Below are 23734 nucleotides of genomic sequence, written 5' to 3'. Positions count from 1 at the left end.
TGAAAGACAGGGCAATAGCTCATTTAGTGTTTAAACCTGCTGGAACCTGTGCAAAATAAACAGCTCCTAGTCTGTGAGAAAGAAGGAATACAAGTAGCAGTTTTGTTGTGTGTGTAAGTCTTGAACGTACCGGTGCAAAACACAGGAATTGTTTAGGCCAACATGGCTTTTCATTCTGGTAAATATAGAGTTTTATTTGGGATGGTGAAAATAAAGCAAAAAAACCCCTTTTTTTAATGTAAGGTTTTAAAAATTTGTCCGGTTGGGTTATATTGTGATTTGTGTACTTTTACGACATCTTTATGAAATAGAGCATTATTTTAGATTCTTAAATTATCACACAGTTATATCATCTGGAGATTAGATATGTGGCAAAGTGTCTAAAGTGCAGACTGGGATCAAATCCCATCTTACAGAAAGTTTGTGACACTGAAAAATCATTTAATTTCACTGTGCCATATCATCTAAAACTGGGATGCCAGGAATAAAGTTTCCTGTTATGGGGACTGGCAACAAGTACATTTGGTATTAGTTTGTGTTGTGGCGCATAGGAAGGAGGATACCAGATATTGAGTTTTTGTTGTTTTAAGGTGGAGAGGCACAAGCCAACATATGTATCTTTGGCCGGCTCGGCTTGCTTTTGCCTACTAGAACCAAGCCAGTCCAGGTGCCATGTCACGGCTCTATCCATTCATTCTTTACCTCCCGCACCTCTACACACTTAACAAGTTTAACTGAAAATGCTGTAGAGTTACTTCTTCTTTGTCTTTACTCGACCTTTGTCATAAAAGTACAACATAAACCATTACAAAAACAATTACAGCTACATTATACCACATAGAACATATTTTAAATTATGATTCAATCAATTTAACAATTATGTACAATTCATTCATATAATTCCAAAATGAACTCATAAAATTCCATATTAAATTTGATCAAGGTGCAATCAGTGACATGTTCAATATTGACAAAGTTACTCACCATAGTGACCACCTTACTTCTAGTCCATAGTCCTCTTTCGTCCATACTTGTGGGACATTCCGTCCATCGGGACTGGACCGGAGCACTTTAAGCATCAAAAAATATTTTTGCCCTTTTTTTATTTTTACGCTGGGCCACAGCTGGGCCTTCGCCCAGCGTATCCCTCTTCAGTCCTTTTCTATCGCCAGATCCAGGACCATTTAGCAAAATAGAGGATACTTATTAGAAGGGACTGCAGGTGGGGGTATGGAGGAACGGGGACTATGGACTAGGAATAAGGTAGTCACTACAGTGAATAACTTTGTCGTACTCCTTTCCTCCATACTTGTGGGAGATTCCCAAGCACTGACCAACGGAAAATGGGAGAATGGAAATGTCCCTTATTGGAACAAATTCTGAATTGAATTGGATTGTTTAAAGGGCTTCAAGGAGGGAGGGAACATGGTTTAATACAATTACATTCTTACAAATCCTTGAAACAATTCAGAATGTGAAAATAACTATCATAATCAGCCTGGCAACATTTCAGATAGTGCAAGTGCAAGGAACAATTAAGGAGAGGAGGGGAAGGGAAACATGAGACAAAACCAGCAGTAACTTTACTATGCCTGAAGAAAATTGATGTAGTGCATGAATAACAAGAGGCAGGAGGGGGAGGGAGGATGGGGGGAGTGAAGGGAGGGATAAGGAGAGGAACAAAACAAGCCACTATCATAATAGGTCAGATGACGATTCAGGATTGGGAGGAGAAGACAAAGAGGGAAGGGGAGGAGACCGACAAGCTGCTATCAAATTCAAGGGACAAATGATAAGAGTAAGTGCTAATGGACATATAAAAGGGGGTGGGGAGGAGGAGAGGGCAAGGTGGCTGCGAGAAACAGGCGGCTACGATTAATATGCCTGACGGCAATTGAGGTAGTGCCAGACTTTAAACAAGACAAGGAGGGAAGGAGGAGGACAAGGCAGGTGGATGTGAAAGGCAGGCGACTACGATTACAATGCCTGACGGCAATTGAAGAGCAGCCTTAAGAGCTGCCTGGCCGAATTGGGCATCAGCCTTGAAGCTCAGGTCAAGACAATAATGTCTTCAAAAAGTCGAAGGGGAAGCCCATGTAGCAGTCTTGGCTATGAACTCCCAAGGGACATGTTTTTGGAAGGAATAAGCAGCCGCTTTGCCACGGACCAAATGCACATGAATGCCCTTTGGGGGCTAAAGGCCTTGAATTTTGTAGGCCTCTTGAGATATATAAAGCTATCCAACGAGAGATGGACGCTTTCGAAGCAGGTTTCCCTTTTGGGTCACCAAACTTAACAAAGAGTTGTGAAGAACTTCTAAGTTCGCTTGTTCTGTCGAGGTAAAACTTCAGGGCTGGTCCGACGTCTAGTTTGTGTAAAACCATCTCGGCCTCCGGGACCGTGTTCAGAAAGAAAACCGGTAAGCATATTGACTGGTTTAAGTGAAATTCTGAGACAACTTTGGGAAGGAAAGAAGGATGAGTGCAAAACACAACCATATCCTTGTAGAAAATTAGGAATGGATGTTCGAGAGAGAGAGAGCTTGAAGCTTACTTATTCTTCTCGCAGATGTTACCGTAATCAATAAGGCCACTTTCCAAGAAAGGTGCTTGAGCTCCTTAGTGGCCACAGATTCAAAAGGCTTATGACACAAGGCAGTGAGGACTACATTCAGATCCCATTTTGATTGAGAAGGCCTAGCCGGTGGAAAGAGATGAAGAAGACCTGCAAAATGTCTCTTGATGACTGGGTTTGCCAGTGAAAAAGAGCTGTCTGTAGACAGATAAGCCGCAATGGCGGATAGGCATCTCCTGCATGATGAGACATGGATGCCAGAGGCTGCAAGGTCTGATATAAAAGACAAGATACAGTTAATGGAAGCCTGTCGGGGATGAAGCTGTTTAGCTAGACACCAATGACAAAATCGAAGCCGTTTGCTCTTGTACTGAGCCCTCGTAGAAGGCTTACACATTGCCCGAATTATGCGCATGTTGTCTGAAAGGTTGAACTGCGCTAAGGATCGGAATTCAGGTACCAGACCACCAAGCTAAAGGATTGTGGGGAGGGGTGCAACAACTGGTGATTGCTCTGGTGAAGAAGGTCAGGAATCTGCGGCAACTTGATCGGGTTTAACACAGACAGGTGCGACAGTTCCAAAAACCAGAACCTGACTGGCCACCAAGGAGCCATGAAGAGGAGAGTGCAGTTGGAAGCACTCCTGAGTTTGCAGAGCGACCGATGAGTCAGAGACAAAGGAGGTACAGCATAAGCCTTCATGTTGTCCCAACAGATCTCGAGAGCATTCCCCAAGGAAGACAATCCGAGACCATCCCTGGAAGCATAAGGAGGAAGTTTCTTGTTCGCCGAGGGTGCAAAGTGGTCCACCACTGGAGCACCACATTGCTGGAAGATCTTGGTGAGAACATCGGAGTTCATCCCCCACTCGTAACTCGCCGCAGATTGGAGGTTGAAGGAGTCTGCCGCAACATTGATGTGACCCGGATTGTGCACTGTCTGAAGCCAGACATTGTGCTGGGTAGCCCAATTCCAAATTTGGATCGTTAGATACACCAGAGGAGGAGACCTGGTGCCCCCCGTTTGTTGATGTAGAACATTGCTACAGAATTGTCTGTGCGAATTCGAACCACACTGTTGATAAGAGGGCTGAAAAGCATTGAGCGCCAGAAAATCTGCTAGAAGCTCCAGGTAATTGATATGGGACGGTTTGTCCTGGGGCGTCCACAAATCGTACACCTCAAGGTGATGCAGTGTCGCCCCCCCGCCCTACAAGGGAGGAGTCTGTAGTAACCGTTACTTGTGGGCAGGGCTCCTGAAAGGAGGTTCCCACTGACAGGTTGCTGGCGGAAGACCACCATTGAACATCCACCGTCATGGAGGATGGAACTGGAATCATCTTGGAGTCCGGATCCGTAGCCTGAGACTAGCAGCTTCGAAGAGCAGGCTGAGTGCGACTCATTTTCAGTCGTGCACGAGGTAGAGCTAACACGCAAGAGGCCATAAGGCCCAAGAGTCTCTGGAACCATGATGTGGGAGTACTGCAGAAAAGGTTGGCATGTGATTGACAGGTCCGCAATCCTGTTCTCTGTCTGGATCACTCCGGTACTGACAGTATCCCAACAGGAACCTAGAAATCAGGTCTTCAGCAACCGTCATAGATGATTTCCACCAGTTCACAGAGAGCCAGAGATGGAACAAGAGCTGGAGGAGTGACTGAAGATTGGCCGCTGTGGCTTGTGAGCAAGGACTGTGCCAATCGTCCAAATATGAATACACATGAACTCCTGCAAGTCTGCGGAATGCTGCGATGACCGCCATCTTTGTAAAGACTTGTAGCGCCGAGCTGAGACCAAACTGTAGCATTCTATACTGGAAGTGTACCGTATCGGAGAACTGCAGATATTTTCGATGCAGGCTCCAGATCAGGATATGCATGTAGGCATCCTGAAGGTCTACCACAATGAGCCAATTGACCTTACGGAGAGAGGACTTTATCTGGCAGGGCGTAATCATCTTGAATTTCTCTTGGGGTAGAATGAGATTTAAATTGGAGCAGTCTAGGATAGTGCACAGGGCAGCATGGTTGGGTTTGGGCACGGTAAACAGACGGGAGTAATAGCCCTCTCCTTGTTCCCGCAAGGGAACAGGCTCCACTGCTCTGAGGTCTAGAAGTTTCTGAACCTCGGCTCTGAGGGAGGGCGACCCAGTCTGCTGAAAAGAAGGGTGGGGTAGGAGGGAGGGGCAATCGGAAACCGGCCCGGGTGACGGACAAAACCCATCGGTCTTCTGTGATGGTCCAGATGAGACGATATTCGTCCTTCCACCAGAGTCTCGTGAGACCGTTGGAAAACATAATTTAGATTGTTTATCAGCGGGGAGACCCCCAGTTGCTGAAGAGGAGGCTGTTGACCGAGAGAAAAACCGGCCAACTTGCCTTTGCTGCGAGCCATACAAGCAGGAGCTTCTGCCTGGCGCGGAACCCTCAAACCAGAGAAGGACCTCGTTTGAGACCCCGACCTCAGTGTAAGTTTCTTTAGCTGGGGTTTTGGCAAGGACCGAGAAAGATTTAGGCGTTTGCGTGCTTGCCTTTGTTTTGGCGAGTTCCTCATCAGTAGAACAGTGGAATAGCTCCTTGCCTTCGAAGGGAAGATCAAGTACTTTGTCCTGAACCTCCTTCGTGAACTTTGTAGCATGCAGCCACGCTAGGCGGGAGATGTCCACTCCAACCTTAAGGCCCCGGGCGGAAGTGTCGAAATGATGGGCTGCAGCATCCAGCAGGTCCTGAGACAGAACTTTCGTATCTGATAAGCCGCCCTTAAAATCTTCAAGCCTTTCAGGAAGAATACATTCCTGAAACTCAGCCAGCTCCTTCCACAGCTTGAGATTAGCAGCCGCCAGGATGACTTTGGTGTTAGCCTGTCGTAGCTGAATTAGAAAATACTTTTTTCCCCAATGGCATCAAGAAGCTTGTACTCCTTGGAAAGGACTTGAGATGCTGCAGTGGAAGATGTAGAGGACGGCTTAGACTGGAGCATAGCCGCTGCCACCACCGTCAATAAGGGGCACGGACATACAGTCAAGGGTATGTCTTCCGGCGCATGTAGCTTGTAGCGAGCGTTAATTTTCCTGTTCACGTGCTGCCCGGAATGAGGTTTTTCCCAGACCTTGCAGACTTCGGTCAGTACATCCTTTTGAAGGAAAAGACCTGTGCGCTCCTGTGTCGACAGAGTAAGGGCTCCAGAAAGAACACCTTCCTGTGGAGCCAGAGGCTCGGGTATTGCAATATCTAGCAACGCCATCATATCCAGTACCCAGTCATGAAAGGCTCTGATAGAGCGGGGCGGGTTGTCGCTATCCTGGTGCGCTTGATCTTCATCCAGTGCGGCTGCAACAGAATCTTGATATGCAGGACGTGGCACTTCAGACCCCGTGGGCAGACTTGACTGCGCAATGGGAGTCTTAAGCACAGGTGAAAGTGGAGGCAGTGGTGGTAGTGGAGGAGGTGGCCCCACTGGAAGAGGTGGAGGTGGCACTACCAGAACCTGCAGAGGAGTAGCCGGAGTAGGTGGAGGCTCAGGAGGCTTAGGATACATTTCTTTGAATTGATCCTTAAAGTATGACTTCATAGGATCAGAGTGCATTAGGGTCTGGAACTTGCCAAAAAACACATCCTCAGAAGAAGGCCTAGTCACTGAAGTGGATAGAGGCCGCTCAGAAGAGGCATACCTCCAGGATAACAAAGAGGCTGGCTGCCAGGACGGCCCTCGACCAGTTGGATCCACGTAGAGCAAGGGAGCGGACGTCGGAGGAAGCAAGACTGAGTGTGGCAGCGGAAAATGAGTACGCATATCCATTGGAGGGCAAAACGGATTCCTATTATCCACATTACATGGAAAAGTCTGCTCAGCCCCCAAAACAGACCCCTCGGTACCAGCCATTGAGAATGTTTGTGTAAGAGGTAGTCAAAATGGCTGCCGCAGACCGCGGGGGTTGAACTGCCATTTTGTTATTGCCTGAGGAGACCTGCATCACAGGTGTCAGTGAGGTCATCGTCACCACAGGGGTATCAGGGGACTTATGTACGATTGTAGCCTTATGACAAGGAACCTCGGCAGAACTGGTGCTAGCAGGTCTAGAGCCCTTTTGCGACCCCTTCGAGTCTGCTGAAGAATTAGCCTTCAGTGAGGGAACCTCGGCAGAGCCGGTACTTGAAGACTTTGGGTGTTTTCCCGTCTTCTTTGCGCCCTCAGCAGGATCGGTTTGTCCACTGGATTGTGTGGAAAGGCTTAAGGTCACCCCCCGTAGCCAGAGCCCTCATAGGGGGCCCTTCGATTCTGCAGGTTTTAGATATAGCCCTTAGTCAGGGATCCTGCGGGGTTACCCCAGTGCTTTTAGTCGCTTTATTGGAAACCTCGAGACGAGTCTCTGTGCACTTAGTTCCAGATTTGGAAACCTCTGGCACTACCCCGGTGAAAACAGCTCCAGAAATGCTGGGCTTAACTTTAGCCCCCAGATGGGGAACCTTGGATGACGATCTGGTCGGGACAGCCCCTTTACAGGGTACCTCAGAGGAAACTCCCGAGTGCAGGTTAGATCCATTTCGGGACATCTCAGGGAGGCCCTGGTACCAGAACCAGTTGTGCCCCTTCTGGAACCAGAAGACCCCGGGAAAGAGTCCCCTAACCAGGGTGCCCTAAAAAGGAATGAACTTACCGGACGCTTAATTTTTTCTTAAATGAACTGTTACAAATACGGAGGAGGAATCCTCTAGAATACCCACTCCCACCTGACAAGCCAACGTTGGAGTGCACAGACGGAGAGGGAGTCGCAGTAGAAGCAAGAGTCCCACTGCTGTTCTGGCCCAAAGCACTCCAGACAGAGCCAGTGGGGATTCGCCCTCCCGAAACAACGTTTGCATGAAGAACAGGACACTGATCCCAGACACTCCGGCATAGACGGAAAAAAGAAGACCACGGAACCGCCTTTGGGGACACCGAATAAGAAGGACAAGGGAACAAAAAGAAACAGTCCCTAAGATTCAAGTGCGTCCGACCCGCACAGAGAACACGACATAAACATGTATTTTTTGATGCTTTAAAAGTGTCTGGGCCCGTTCCGATGGACGTAATGTCCCACAAGTATGGAGGAAAGGTGACGGAAGTAGGAGTATACCCTCTTGTTAAAATAAAGGTTAAAAAGGAAATCTGTCTGGACTAATTCACAAATACTTGGCCCTACTGAGCCATGCCCTGTGTACATATAAACTGCCACTTTTATAAATATTGTTTCATATATTGTAGTTTTACACAGTGACAGGGCTTCATTAATGGCTTGAACACCAAATCTGTTAAGAATGGGCTGTAAATAGACCATTCCTAGATAACTATACTTCAGACACAAGAATAAAATGTGTTAGATCATTTCTATTGCTTTGGAGCAATGGAAGCATAGATCTGAGTGCTCCAGACTCCATTGCTTTTTTACAAAACCAACCGACAATGTTCCCAATCTAAATCTAATATTTAGGGATCCCGAATATTGTGGTTGGATAGTGTCCAGATATGTTTCATAGCCAATCTTAACCAATATATTTGTGCAGGTGCGGAGTCCAGATACTGAATTGTCAATTTATTGTAAATAAGGCTTTTATAAGCATCCTTCACCTGGGCTTTGGTGTTTTATTCATGTGCAAGGTTTCTTCCCATAGACCACTAAAGCTTAGGGAAAAAGAGCTACTACAGGGCCAATATTAACAGGCTTTGGAAGGACGATTTAGCAACTGCAAACATGTTTTAAAAGCAAAGCAGTGGCAGCACATTCATATTAAAAACCAAACATGCTGTCTAAATTAACCTTTCCTTGGTTCTCGAATAAAAGAAAATATAAAACAGACAGCGCAAGAGTGAAGTACTTGTGTCAGATCTGTATGCAACTCAGCAGGGCTTACCCAACCATATCACTACAATGCCAATAAGATAAGAACATTGAGTTGGGTAATAACACCTATTATAAAGTCTCGAGTGACAGTGTAGTTGGTGGTAAGTGCAATATAAATGGTAAATATATTATTTTAAAGTTGTAGCTCCATTCTAGGAAATCTTTACAAAATTGTTATTAAAATCCAGATAAACTTTAGTGTTAGGACAGTTTTTCTGAAGTCCAACTAAGGCCCAAATAAAACTATTCAACTTAGACAGTACATGACTACACTCCAAGACAAACATTCCTCTGACATCTGTCGACTCCTGGAAGAACTTGACCTTGATGTCCTTGGGCTCACCAAGACATGGTTCACAGCCAGCTCTGTCACAAGCTTTGACACTCTCCTCCCTGACGGCTACAAGATCTTCTCTGCGCCCAGGTCCAACTGCTCTGGAGGGGGTGTAGACCTGATCTTCCCTGAGTGGATTTCTACCTCTGTCACTCCTCCTCCTCCTCCTCCTCCTCCTCCTCCTCCTCGTCGCCCCCCCCCCCGCTTCTGCAGGTTACACTCTGGATGTTCTGATCTCTACAGACCTTCCTCTTTCTATTCCCCTCACCACTCCTCTCATCTCTCCTGTAGTGATCACTTTCTCCTTTCCTCCCAGATCACCCTCTCCACCCCTCAGTTCAAGCCAACCCCAGCACTTCCACCTACCTTCTCGGTTATCCAACCCATGAAGTGTGTGTCAGCTGAGGCTTTCAATGCCACTTTCTCACCTCCTCCTCCCCCTTTGGCTGATTCACACCCTGACACAGCCCTCGCCATGCTCCACTCTGCTATCTCTGATACTCTTGATGTTCTTGCCCCTGTCGCGAGGATCCGCTTGAAGCCCAAAGCCAAGTGCAACTCCTGGTACGACTCAGACCTCGCCACCCTTAAACAAAAGTGCAGGGTGGCTGAGAGGAACTGGTGTGCTTCCGGTACATCCTCTGACAAACTGGCCTGCCGCCTGCTCCAAAGGCAATACCGGCTCTCTGTCCTCAGCAAGAAGAGAGCCCACATCCAAGTCTGCGTCTCTGCGGCATCTAACAATTCGGGCGAACTCTGCAAGGAACTGGCCAATCCTGCTGCAGTTTCTACCTCTCCTGTCCCCTCCCAGGCCCTCTGCACGGCCCTGGCTTCTCATTTCATCTCTAAAATTCAGGACATCCTGTCCTCTCTCTCTCTTCCTCTCACCCTGCCCACTCTACTCCCTACTCTTCCGCCGGCCCTTCTTCGGCCACCTCTCCTCCCTCCTTCTATTCCTTTCCCCTGTTCTCCCCTGACAAGGTTTCTAGACAAGTCTGATCTGTGAAAGTCTTGTCAAAACAGGTCCACCCCTGTTCTTCCAAAACCATCAAGGACCATATTGACACCTCGGCCCCTGCTCTGGCTGACTTCTGCAACCACTCCTTTGCTACTGCGGTATTCCCTTCCCCCCTGATGCACTCCCTTGTGCACCCTCTTCTTAAACCCTCTGCTGACCCATCCTGCCCACCTAACTATAGTCCAAGCTCCATCACTCCTTTCCTGGGCAAACTCCTGGAAAAGTTGTCCATCTCCTAGCTTAATCTTCACACTGAATCTGTTGGCTGTCTCCATGACCATCAGTCTGCTTCAGACCCGCCAGAAGCAGGGAAACTGCTCTCCTGAACATCCTTGAAGACCTGCTCTCCAACCTTGAGTCCAACACCCCCTGTGTCCTCATCTTACTTGATCTCTCTTCTGCCTTTGACACGGTCAACCATGCCATCCTGCTCAACCGTCTCAATGATAACCTGGGTATCACCGATCAGGCCCTGGCTTGGCTGACCTCTTTCCTCTCCGATCGACCCTCCCAGGTCCAACTTGGGTCCTTCCTTTCCTCTATCTCACTCTCTACCCGTGGTGTTCCCCAGGGGTCTAACCTCTTTCCCTGGCTTTTCAACCAATACCTGGCACTTCTTGCCCACCGCATTGCCACCCTCTGCCCCAACGTTCAGTACTATGCGGATGACACTCAAGTCATTTTCAGGCTCCCCTCTGCCACTTCTTCTCCATCTTTCATCTTTGACTGTTTGTCGGCTATCCAGGAGTGGTGTGCCGCCAATGATCTCTTCCTTAATGCCAGTAAGACTGAGATTCTCCTCATCGGCACACCTGCACCCTCCTTTCCTGTCGCTCTTTGGCCGGCCTCTCCTGGCCTTCTTACTGCTCCCACCTGTGAGGCTAAAAACCTCGGGGTCATCTTCGACTCCACACTCTCCTTCTCTCCTCACATCTCGGACGTCTCTAAGAAATCACACTACCAGCTGCACCTCCTCAGAGGTATTCTTCCTTTCCTCTCCTTCCCCCAGAAGCTCACTGTCTCCAGAGCTCTGGTTCTCTATAGGCTGGACTACTGTAACAGCCTCTTTTTAAATCTGCCTGCTTCTACTCTCCACCCTCTGCAACTCATCCAGAACAGGACTGCGAGACTTGTCCTTGGCCTCAAGCCCAGGGATCGTATCTCTCCAGGACTGAAACCTCTGCATTGGCTCCCAGTGACTGCAAGGATTAAGTTCAAGAACCTGTGCATTGTCCACAAGGCCAACTGGGGCCTGGTGCCTCAATACCTTCAACTCTCTCTTCCTAAATATCTTCCTTCTCGAGCTCTTTACTCATCCGCCTACAACTCCCCCAGGGTCAGTCGCTCCTCCAAGCAACAAGTTGGTGGTAGATCTCTGTCTTCGGCCGGGGTCTCCCTCAGGAACAGCCTCCCGGCCCCCCTGAAACTTGTCAGTTCCGGAAGCACCTCAAAACCTTCCTCTTTGCTTCTGCTTTTTCTCTCCTCCTCTCCCCTGCTGAACTCCTGGTTGTGACAAACTGCACTAGTCGCCTGGCCACCCTCAGATCTCGAGCCCTGGTCCCCTCCCCACCAGTTGCACACCGCACTGCCTCCCTGCCACACCTTTTACTTATGGCTTCTATTTATTCTACTGTTGATCTCATGTACTGCACTGAGTCCTCCACCAGCGCTTTTCCCTTTCCCCTCCCCCTGCACTTGTGTGATCTCAATGTTACCTGGCCTAGTAAGATCGTTGTCTCTGTCTTCCCTTTGTTCCCCCTCCCTTGCCTTGTCGCGCCTTGAAACACTTGTGTATAGGCACATTATAAATGCCATATCATATCACTCTTAGTATAAGGCATACCACCTGAGAATATAGTAGCAGAGACAGAGTAGCCAGGCTTATTTTAGGAGGGAGAGAGGGCTGTAGTTTATCAAGGATTCAATAGAAACACTTACAACCAGAAATATTATACAAAACAAAAGGTTTATTATAAATACATGTAGGCCAAGTTAAGTCTTTGGCGAAGTACTGGTCATAGAGTCATAGACACATTTATAAAAACACACCACAATGCTTTAAGGTACACAGACCAGAGAATAAAAACTTTCTTCAGAATACCGAACAGTAATTCTAGGGAAGTCAGACCGTATACACATTTACTATAGGCCACACTTAATCATGAGGAATAAAACCACAAGTTACTTTTAGATTACTTTACATTAAGTCAAGGGTAGTAGACCCTGTCAGTTAGGCAGTGATGCTCAGCAAAGAAATCACATAGTAAACCGACTCTGTTACCAGGATACTTCTCTGAATAGTGGAACACAGATTGAAGAAACAGTATATACCTATAACAACTTTTATGAGAACACACAGTTATACTAGGTGAGTAGGACCTTTTTGGTGTAATATACAATTACAGTGGCTTTTCGGGTCAGTGGAACACAGTCTAACATAAGCAAGTACTCTTTACACTAATTTGGGATTGCACCAGGCAGACCAAGGTCAGCTACACCTAAAGAACACTTTTCAAGAATGGCACACAGCTATTCTAGGCAGACAACACCTAATGTTGTAATATACCATTACAGTTGCTTTTCAGGTCAGTGGAACACAGACTGGGGTAATCAATAACTAACTTATTTTAGGATGGCACACAGCTAACCCAAGTTAAGTAAAATACATATCCTTTTTAAAGGAGCTATCAGCAACTTAAAGTAAGGATAACCTAAGGCAGACTTATTCTAGATAGGCTAACAGCAAGTAAGGGGAAGCAAGACCCAATTTGGGCACTCATACATTTATATCTTAACAGGAATAGTAAAGTGAAGCCCACAGCATTACTTTTGGGGAAGAGGCACAACCAATTCACAGGTGAGTAAATTAACCGTATATATACTTTTCAGAATGGCACAACACACATTCAAGGTAACTAAGCTTGTTTAACTGTTCACTCTCAGAGTTACAGTTACGAACCAACTAATGTACAAGTAAGTACACTTTTAAACACGTGTTCTCTTTTCTAGGTAACAGACCCAATCCTTAGAAAGTCTTTCGCTTATTCTTGGAGCATGAATGTTCTCAGTGGCGGAGGGGGTACTAGATCCAACAGACAGTTCAGGAAGGCACAGAAGTAGCAAAAGTTAGAGTTTCTGTGGAAGACTGGTCAAACAAGTATTTCACTTTAGAGATAGTTAGGGTCCAGGGACATCTGAGAAGACACCCTAGGAGGATTCCAGCAGTGGGCCTGGGTGAAATGGATGGGAGGACTCCCAATCACAAGGGCACCCAAAAGGCTTAAGGTAAGTAAATACCCCAGCCAACATAGTACCTTAGCATGGAAGAAGAGTTCCAGCAAGAAGACTTCAGGATCTGCAGCCAAAAACCTGGTTGTTGATTTCCTTTATCATGAAGACAGGACACTGGAAGGACAGTTGCAGCTGGGATCACAGGGAAGGCTCTAGGCAAGAGGATCTTCACATGGTTTACTCTGGACAGAAGAAGAGATTGCAACGGGGAGACTTCAGGATATGCAGCACAAAAACATGGTCACTAAATTCCTTGTCATGAAGACTGAAGACAGGACATTGGAAGGGCTTCTGCAGCAGGGATCAACAGGGCAGGCTCCAGGCAAGAGTTTCTTTGCAGCTGGATGCGGCTCTGTGGTTTTGGCACCCTTTTCAGGAGTCAGATAAAGACTAAATATTGCTAGTCGGATTCTTGTCACTTGCAAGGTCCAGCACTCTGGTGAGGGGACTTTTTGTACTCTATTCACGTCTCCGGCAAGATGCCACCAAAGTTTCAGCTCGATTCGGAATTCGGGAGACCATGCACTGCACGATGGCTAGAGATCCCAGGGTATTGAGGTATTGCAGCCCCGCAAAGTCGCAGCACGACATGGGATGTCTCAAAATGCAGGTCTTCTTGAATCTAGTAGGTCTCACCAGGCTCAGGGACGGGTCGTCGTTTTCGGAGTCCCCAGGTCGCTTAGAATGAAAGTTAACAGCAGGCTCTGGCTACACAGCAGGCTCTCCAGTGGCCGGAATTTGTCTCGGCCGAGTTTTCTCAGATTCAGGTCCAGTGGTCGACTACTAACTCAGCTTCCAGGACAAGACTTTTATGCAGGAACCCAGCCAATCAAACAGACGTGCAACATTCAACCCTGGAGGGTTGGCAATCCTTTTAGGACAGCCAGCCTCCCAGTTTGAACTAGATTCTCACTGCTGGAAGACAAAGGACTGCAGAGTTTTGGACTCCTCCCTCGCTTCCTGCCTTCACAAACACTCTGGAGCCTGGGCGGGCTTGACGGAGGTCTCCCGCCGAAGATAAAATGAACACAAAGGAATTGACTGCTATGGAGGTCAGGGAAAGGAACAAGAAAGGACAAGGAACACTAAAATGGCAAAAAAAGAAGACAGGCTCCATTTTGGTAAAATGAGCAACCTTGGGTGCCTTTACTGGGGCTGTGGAAATAGCCCACGGTAAAGGTAGACCGAATTAGTAAAAAGGTTCACTGCCACCAGCCATTAAAGGTAAACTTGTCCCTGTAACAGAAATGTTACATTTAAAATGAGAAAGGGGATACATTGTATCTCCCTAGCACTCAACATAAGGTGGGGTGTGCTGGACTCCCCTAAACACAGTTTATAGAGGATAAAATATCCTTTCTAGCCATGGGAACTGTAGTACTCGCAAGGTTAACCAGAGAACGTTAAAAGGGGAGCCCCAAGGGCAACCCAGCAACAATAGGCAGTTTATGCTAAAAGTCGTCAAAGAGGATACAATTAAAAAGACACTATGTAGTGTAAAAAATGATACCCATAAAAAGAGTAAAAGATTCTGCGAGTATGGAAAAAGGTTCCCACTCACTGAGGTATACAGAAAAATAATCCACCAGTAAAGCAAAACGTACAGGGGTTGACACAGGTCAGGAAGATTTATCATTGCTATGAACATCTTACCTAACAATCAGTGAAAAAAAATGAATGAAGAAACAAACAAAATTAAAGATACTGTTTAACAAATAATAATCTGGTGAGAGTGGAAATTATGAAATTCTTTATCAACATGAACAATTACACAGTAAGACCAAATTCAAACAGTACCAACACACAAACCTTTTTCAATTATTTTGTGAAACAGCTATGGATCATGTCATGATATCAGAACAGTCAGATTCATAATGTCCAACGTATAAAAACTGAGAAAAGTAGAAGTATTCACCTTACACTGGGCATCATTACGAGTTTGGCAGTAAGTAGTAAAGTTGGGGTAACTCTGTTACTGCCAACTCTACCACTTTGCCAAATTACGAGTCCGGGCCTGGAGTGGAGGATTTGCCTCAACGTCGAAAGATTGGCAGAATTGGCCGAAATTCCGCCAAAAAAGCCCATGGAGTCCAATGGACCCGAAATAAATGGGGAATTACACTGCCACCACCACTTGTAATCTGGCGGAAATTCCGCCGCCCTAATTCCACCAAAAAAGCCCCATTGAGTCCAATGGACTCGAAATAAATGTGGAATTACACCGCCACCACCACTTGTAATCTGGCAGAAATTCCGCTGGACCAGTAAGGAACGGCCCTGTTCGCTCACGCCCAAAAAAATACAGCCCGCTAAGGAAAAAAGGCCAAAAGGTTTCTTGCAAGGTTAACACGTTTTAATCTCACAAAAAAATAAAGATGTAAGCAAAGAACTCTGATGGTCGAGAACGTTCTGGGCAGAAGTAGTACAACTAGAGGCTTATAAGGCAGTACATCGTCATCACTTTACAGTAAAAACCTGCGTGGCTGATTGATGTCAGGCTGCGATTGTTCCAGCCCCATCCGTCCGTCCATCTTGCATCACAGGGGTCAGCTGAGCTCATCTCTCCAGGGACTGAAGGTCATGTTCCTCATATTTTGCTATCAGAGATATTATTGCAAGACAATACTACTCTATCATTGTGGCATGCACCTGGGAAACTCAGGGACTGGCACAGGGGGAGGAATACGATCATGCGGACCCACACATTCTATGCTCGGTTCATATCGCACTCTCCGCACCCAAGGCTTCCACCCTCGCTTTGGACTAGAATGTATTCCTCCCTGTACCTCGCATTACAAAGGGTGTCTTCATGGGATAAGGTGAAATGGTTGCGTCCGTTCATATATTTTACGACCACAGGATTTATGGTTGGTGGTCTTAGGTCACCTACTACAGCAGAATTCAGGGGCATTGGACTGGGTCAGTTGTGGATGCCATTACTCTGGTGGGCTGAGTGGGGGTAGTAGGTCTGTTGGTGGCCTGGCTCTGATGAATGTGCGCAGCGAGGAGCCTGGTGCTGTCTTGTGGCCTTGCAGGGTGCATTCCTTTTCAGGATAACAAGTAATTTCAACAGTTAAGGAACAAAGGGAAGTTTCTATGGAAATTAGGAGCGCAGGTCCTTCCATCATCAGCACTTGGGCCTGTTCAGGTTTCTCTGTCGGGCCAACGTTTACCACACTGCCATGCAGGATTGAATGTATCTATCATAACTACAAAATGGTGTCTCTTTATATGCACGCACTAAGTCTATACATCTGTAACATGCAATATTGTATTCGTGCAAGGTTTCTTAGCACGGCCCTCCCCCTATTTTATTTCTATCGTGCTCGTACACAAGTGTTTCAGAGAGCGACAATGCAAGAGAGGGGATCAGGGGAGAACAAAACAGCGATCTTACTAGGCCCAGTGACATTGAGAACACGCAAGTGCATGGGAGAGGGGGAGGGGAAAAGTGCATGGAAGGGGGGGGAGTGGAAAGTGCGAAGCAGAGGAGAAACAGATAAATAACAATAAATAAATAATAAAGGCAACAAACAGTTCTAGTGCAGCCAGCAATTTGCAAGTACTAGGTTTAAGGCAGCAGACAGGGTAGGTCTGATAAGTGCAGGAAGAAAAAGGGGGGGGGGGACTGTATGGGTACAGATACAGAGGTGGCCCGGAGGCAGTGCGGGAGGGTGGCAGGGTGGCCAGGTGCACAGTGCCAAGAGAGAACAGACCAGCAGGGGAATTGGGGAGCGAAGGCAGAAGAAAAAAGGAAGGTCTTGAGGTGCTCCCGGAACCAGAGATGGTTTTCCTCAAGTTTTAGAGTGGCAGGGAGGCTGTTCCAGAGGAAGGCCCCAGCCAAAGACAGAGATCTACCCCCAGCTCGTGTCTTTGAAAAATGACTGACACCGAGGGAGTTGGAGGTAGAGGAGCGAAAAGCTCAAGAGGGGAGGTATTTGCGGAGGGATAGCTGAAGGTATTTTGGACCCAGGCCTCAGAAAGCCTTGCCTTGTGGACAATGCAGAGGGTTTTGAATTTAATCCTTGCATCCACTTGGAGCCAATGGGGAGATTTCAGAACTGGAGAGATACGATCCCAGGGCTTGAGGCCAAGGACAAGTCTTGCAGTCCTGTTCTGGATTAGTTGCAGAGGGCGGAGAGTAGAGGCAGGTAGATTTAGAAAGAGGCTGATACAATAGTCCAAGTTAGAGAGAACCAGATCTTGGGATATCATGAGCTTCTGGGGGGAGGAGAGGAAAAGCAGAGTACCTCTGAGGAGGTGCAGTCGGAAATTTGACTTTTTAGAGACCTCAGAGATGTGGGCAGAGAAGGAAAGGTTGGAGTAAAAGATGACCCTGAGGTTCTTAGCCTCGCAGGTGGGGGTAGGAAGAGGACCAAGGGAGGCCGGCCAGTGAGTGAGGGGAAAGGATGGTGAAGGTGTGCCGATGAGGAGGATCTCTGTCTTGCTGGCATTCAGACAAAGATCATTGGCGGCACACCAATCTTGAATGGCAGTTAGGCAATCAGAGATGAGAGAGGGAGAGGAGGTGGCCGAGGGCAGCCTGAAAATGAGTTGAGTGCCGTCAGCGTAGCACTGGAAATTTGAGCAGAAAGTGGCAATGCAGTGGGCGAGAGTTGACGGGTATTGGTTGAAAAGCCAGGGCGAGAGGTTAGACCCCTGGGGAACACCACAGATAGAGAGGAAGATAGATGAAAGGAAGGACCCAAGTTGGACCTGGAAGGGTCGATCTGAGAGGAAAGAGGTCGGGCCAGAGCCTGATCAGTGATACCCAGATTTTCACTGAGATGGTTGAGCAGGATGGTATGGTTGACCATGTCGAAGGCAGAAGAGAGATCGAGGAGGATGAGGACAGAGGGAATGTTAGAGTCAAGGTTGGAGAGGAGATCTTCGCGGATGTTCAGGAGAGCAGTTTCCGTGCTTCTGGCAGCTCTGAAGCCAGACTGGTGGTCATGGAGACAGCCAACAAAATTAGAATGAAGGTTAAGCTGAGAGATGGGCAACTTTTCCAGGAGTTTGCCAAGAAAGGGAGTAATGGAAATTGGGCGATAGTTAGCTGGACAAGAAGGATCAGCTGTGGGTTTCTTGCGAAGAGGGAGCACAAAGGAGTGCTTCAGAGGGGAGGGGAAGGATCCCGAGGCAAAGGAGTGGTTGCAAAAATCAGCAAGGGCCGGAGCGAGGGTGACAATGGGGCCCTTGATGGTTTTAGAGGAACAGGGATGAACCTGTTTTGACGAGGCTTTCATCAGACTTGTCCATCGACCTTGTCAGGGGAGAAAAGAGGAAAGGACGAGAAGGATGGTGGGGGGTGGCTAAAGGAGGGTCAGCAAGCATGGATGGTGAGGGGAGAGGAAGGATGTGGTTGAAGAGGGTGGACAGGATGTCCTGTTTTTTTTTTAATGAAGTGAGAGGCAAGGGCATCGCAAAGAGCCTGGGAGGCAACAGGTGGGGTAGAGACTGCAGCAGGGTTGGCCAGCTCCTTGCAGATTTTAAATTGTTCGGCCGAGTTGTTAGATGCTGCAGATACACAAGCTTGAATGTGGACTCTCTTCTTGGTGAGGTTTAAAAATGTGAAGGCAGCCGCTCTGTTACTAGTCTTTAGCGTCTCCTCCTAACGCACGTTTTCATGACTTCATCAATCTTCAGGGAGGCTGAGTTTCTTTGTTTTTTCAGGCGGGTCTGCATTTCTGTTTCAGGTGCGACAGGTTAATTAGCTCTGAGGATTCTGGTACTTGTATTTTTCGCACTGGATTTTGCTGGCAGGTGACTGGAAACAACTCCCTCCATAGCACAAATCTTCCCCTTCTCTTCTTGGTGAGGACAGAGAGTCGGTATTGCCTTTGTAGCAGGCGACAGGCCAGTTTATCAGAGGATGAACAGGAAGTCCTCCATTTCCTCTCAACCGCCCTACACTTACGTTTAAGTGTAGCTAGGTCAGAGTCATACCAGGAATTGCACTTGGCTTTGGACTTCAAACAGATCCTCATGACAGGGGCAAGATCATCAAGCGTATCAGAAATTGAAGAGTAGAGCAGAGACAGGGCTGTGTCAGGATGTGAGACAGCGAAAGGTGGAGGGGGGGGTGGTGGCAAAAGCCTCAACTGACACACTTCATGGGCCGGATGTCCGAGAAGGTAGGTGGCAGAGTTGGGGGAGGGAGAGAGGGAGAGATGAGAGGAGAGGAGAGGAGGGAGTGATCGCTCCAGGAGAGAGGAGTGGTCAGAGGGATGGAGAGTGGGAGGTCAGAGGAGATAAAGACATTGAGTGTGTGCCCTGCAGAGTGAGTCGGGCCGGAGGGGAGGATGGACAGGGAGAGGGAGTCGCAGCGGTCACGTAAGAGTACAGAGGAGGAGCAAGGAGAGTCCAAATGTACAGAGGTCACCGAGGAGGAGGAGTTGCGTGGTAGAGGCCAGGAGGGAGGAGGAGAGGTCTGCCCACTCAGAGAGAAATTAGGTGATTTGACCAGGAGGCCGGTAGATGGTAACCACAGAAAGAGAATGGGTAGGCGGAAGAGAAAGCCTACAGACAAGGCATTCAAAAGAGGAGGTCTGAGTGGGAATGATAGAGGCAGGAATCCACCCAGGAAAGATCAGGGCTACCTCCCCACCCCCCACCGGACAGGGAGGATCTGGGTGCTGAGAGGATCTTGTAGCCATCAGGGAGTAGAGTGTCAAAGCTTGTGACAGAGCTGGCCGTGTACCATGTCTCAGTAAGACCAAGGACATCAAGGTCTAGTTCTTCAAGGAGGTGGTAGATGTCAGAAGAGTGTTTGACAGCAGAGCAAGAGTTGAGAGTGTCAATATGAAGAAGGTTGCCAGCCTTAAAGACCTTCCGGGGAGGGGTACAGATCAGAGGTACGCCCTGCGGAGGAGAAAGAGCCCTAGGAGGGGCAGAGGAGGAGGAGGAGGAGGAGGAGAGAGAGGGCAATGTAGCCAAGGGCGGAGAGGAGGGGACAGCAGGAGATGAGAGGAAATTGATGATGCGAGGGAAGAGCCTATCAAAGATGAGGAGATTGGCCTGAGGGCCTTAGACCATGACAGTGCCATTTAGGTAGACATTAATGATGACTATAGAGGAGTCAAAGAAGGCCATGAGAACTTCCCAGCGAGTGCCACCATTAATGGGAGAGGAGGAGATTGGGCAGAGCACCAAGACCATATGAGGAGTCCATAGATCTGGCGAAGGAACGACAAAGAGGATGTCGGTGAGGGTCTGTCCAGCGGTAGCATTGGAGTAGGTGTCGGCGATAGGAAGACCAGGGTTAGAGGCCAAGTTATCCTTTTTGAACTTCTTCCTACCAGACTTAGAGAGAAGGGAAGGATAGTCAATGGAGAAGCAGTTGGAAAAGATAGGAGAAACAGAAAGCGACATTGGGGTGGAAGCGAGGAGAGGATGGAGATACTAGGGGGGCTAAGGCAGGTTGGTGTTGGACAAAAGAGAGTGGTGAGGTCACTGGGCTGGCAAGTTACAGAGAAGAAACAGTATACAAGCAAAATACAGAGAATTTCGTAATGGGCATCAAGATTTGACTTTTTAGCAACATGAAGGTATGTGAAAAGGGACATGATACATTGAAGGTCTCTTTATGGGACTCGCCTCACTCTAAAGCGCATACAGGGGTGGAAAAGGTTCATTTTCTTCCCAACACCAGGTGACGGTAACAGTAATTCATTTGGGCAGTATTCCGGCAGATTTACCACCGGTATGCCGCTCAACTCATAAAGAAGCCCAGTCTTTTCATACACCTATAGGTGACTTTCCACAAAATAATTTCTGATCTCATTGCAAAGCAAATCAAAACAGAATACCTCCAGAATTGCAAGGTTGAGCAAAATAGAAAGCAGTACAATTTTGCATTATAGTATTATTCAAACATGGGCACTGGAACATAATGTTTTCCATCGAATTGCGGTTACACTGATATTCAAAGAAAAGCCCACTATAGAACCCACAATAAAGGAGAGGTTTCAAATACTGTATAAGGTGCCAAAAATGTCCACAACGAGGAACCACCATACACAGTAGACAATGTATTCGGACATATTTGTGTAAAGACAAAGAAAATTGATCTACTGCTGAACCTTAAATGGGTTTAATTAGATTATCAAAATGATATGTATACCCTTAATTGCAATTGCCAATCAAGTTAACACTTTTGTTTAAATTGTACCTTTTTGTTAAGTTTCTCTTTTTTCCTTTTTTTCGATTTAATCTTGGAAGTATCTGTAAAAAAGTTGAAATGTATAATTGTTGCAAACAAGGGTTAATGCTACAGAGACTAAACATATTGAAATAACTAGCATTGTAACTATAATAGTTCCCATAATGGGCTCTTCAGCATTAACAAGAATGTTTAGAATATTCCCCGTGGAAGCGAGAATGCAGCACTCTACGGCTAGTTAGTTACCTCATATTTTTCAGTTTATGTTAAGAGGAGACCCCAAAAACACTCAAACTTTGTAAACGATTTTCTTCAGTCAGAAACGGTTTGACTACTCTTTGGAGGAATGATGAATGTTCGTTGTGGCCTAGTACCCTTTTCAGTTTGGCTTTCTTTGAGCGACACGATTTCTCCTTTCTCCATCACATCTAGTATGTATGCTTTAATGATGAACACATTTACTGAATGTGGAGAATTCAAATTAATGCTAGTCAGACACTTGAAAAGTCTGTACTGCCTTTCAGACAACAGATGGCTCCGCAGGGATTATATGTAAGAGGGTGGGAGCTAAGAATGATTCTAAAAACAACTGTGATTTTGATTTGTTTTTGTGTAGTTCTTGGTTAGCCTCTACTCCCCATAGGAAGCCTCAGTTTGCTACATCAAATAGAAATATTTTGTTGGAAATCATCAGAACAGCAACATTGTTAATGCTTTCTGACCCGGTAGCAGTGTGTAATTTGAAACAAAGCTTAAGTGTTGCTTTGACCAGAATTACCATTTTTGTTTTGTTTGTCTAAATGTTGGCGAAGTGTGTGTATGGGCTTCTGGACTGGTGTAAGGATACATAGTAATTCTGCTCTGTTCCTTCTTGGCATGCATGCATCCAGCTTTAGGGTATGCATCCCAGGACCACGTTTGCTGGCTATCTTCCCAAGTCCATGGATGATGGGCCCATTGACAACATTTACCTCGTCATTTGGCATGGGACGTCACCAAACAAATAGGCAAAACTGGCCCTTTAACCAGGGCCAGAAACGTGGGATCTTTGTAAGACCTCCAACAAGGTTACTGTCTCACCAACGCGACGTGAGAATGAGAAACAGCCTCATATGCATGCACTCCAAGATTCCCCCAGCGTGGCCACTTCAAGGGAGCTCAACAATACAAACCAGGACAAGTCATGCTCTACGACTGCAGCGGGAATCCAGCGTCCCATTGAGCATTTGGAATTCCTTCCCTTTCACAAGCAGAGCTGTTCAGGTGGGAAAGCTGCACTCCCGCCCCAAAATATTGCTGCAATTTGCTGAGCTGGGCTCGGATTACAGGCGCACAAGCGTATGGTACGCATACCCAGAAGCTATAGGGTTCACAGCAAAAGCTGAGCCCAAGCTTACACTTACCTGTGCCAGGAGAATCATAAAAGGTCCGCCACACGATTTGCAGCACAATACCACCCAATCAACAAGTGAACAAGAGTCTAAAATCCAAGGTGGTGGACCCACACATTATGGGTTTATTCCATCCCTCCCCCGTGAATCACTTAGCAAGCCCAAGTGGGCCACATGTAAAGCACCAAACACAGCTGCGTCTGATCGCCAGGAAAAGTTTGACCCCCCACCCAAGACCGAGCCCAGGAGAGGGTGCACACCCCTATTCTTATGCTTGTCTTAAGTCAATAGGTGAGGGTTAAGAAAGATGGGCTTTTTGCACCTTTCCCTCAATACATTTCTATGGGACACCCGTCTCCTTTGCTTGTTTTGAACCCTGTCCTGACTTTTTGGAAGAAAAGGCTTCTGCTTTACTTCCCTTGCCCAATTTGATCATTCATATGGGGAGACTGACTAGTCCCTATGACCGTCAGTACTGGGAGACTATGTTTCTCTTTATGAATTCTTGCATTGTTACAAATGCCTACATCACCTAACAGTGAAGGGCAGTTAGGATACTTAGTATCCTTATATATTCTTTTCTTATACAATGGCTTTTTGATTATATGTTCCCAAGACAACCTGGAGGGAGCTGCAATATTGTTTTACTGTTTTTGTGATTTTACTTGTGCAATTTTGCATTTACCGCGCATGCATACTAAAAGGTGGCTAGCACCCTAAAATGGCTGTGCCACGAGGGCTTTTGCCTGCTTTTTGACCATATCGTTCTATGGCATCCTTACTACCCCTCAGGTCAGAAAATTCCTTTTAGGATTTCCCTTTCCTGTGGAAAACTGCTGCTTTCGCAGGCTAATGGGCGTTGTATGGTTGAGCCATAGAAGGGGGCTGGGACTGTCTAGTCCCAATCCACATCTCTGGTGACAAAAACGTCTGTTGCTAGTCAGATGTGATGACCAGTGGCTATCCTTAATTAGATAGCCACTAGTTGTTTTAATGGTGCATATCATTACCATTGGTGGACTTGGGCTTGGTCCCAGCCGGAATCTTGGATAAAAGGAGGGCTTCTGTAACTGTTCATCAGATCA

At 47.1% G+C, this 23734-nt stretch overlaps 1 protein-coding gene across 5 annotated transcripts in view; it reads right to left on the bottom strand.

Moving 5' to 3' along the window:
- Nucleotides 1-23734, bottom strand: part of LOC138468103 (ADP-ribosylation factor-like protein 6-interacting protein 4) — a 758894-nt gene that overhangs the window by 574649 nt on the left and 160511 nt on the right. For 4 of the 5 annotated variants that reach the window (XR_011268205.1, XM_069608521.1, XM_069608519.1 and 1 more), the window contains one exon: nucleotides 21268-21320. The exons of the other annotated variant lie outside the window; for it this stretch is intronic. Coding sequence is in view for 3 of the 4 variants with exons in the window: in XM_069608521.1 (XP_069464622.1) it covers nucleotides 21268-21320 (53 nt within the window). In the remaining variant the exon portion in view is untranslated. The remainder of the gene's footprint in view (nucleotides 1-21267; nucleotides 21321-23734) is intronic. 5 annotated transcript variants of the gene reach the window in all.

This window comes from Ambystoma mexicanum, chromosome 4q (assembly GCF_040938575.1).
Source record: "Ambystoma mexicanum isolate Mex_15411 chromosome 4q, UKY_AmexF1_1, whole genome shotgun sequence".
NCBI classification, from domain to species: Eukaryota; Metazoa; Chordata; class Amphibia; order Caudata; family Ambystomatidae; genus Ambystoma; species Ambystoma mexicanum.
The sequence above is the reverse complement of the archived record's forward strand: the minus strand, read 5'-3'. Positions and strand labels throughout refer to the sequence as shown.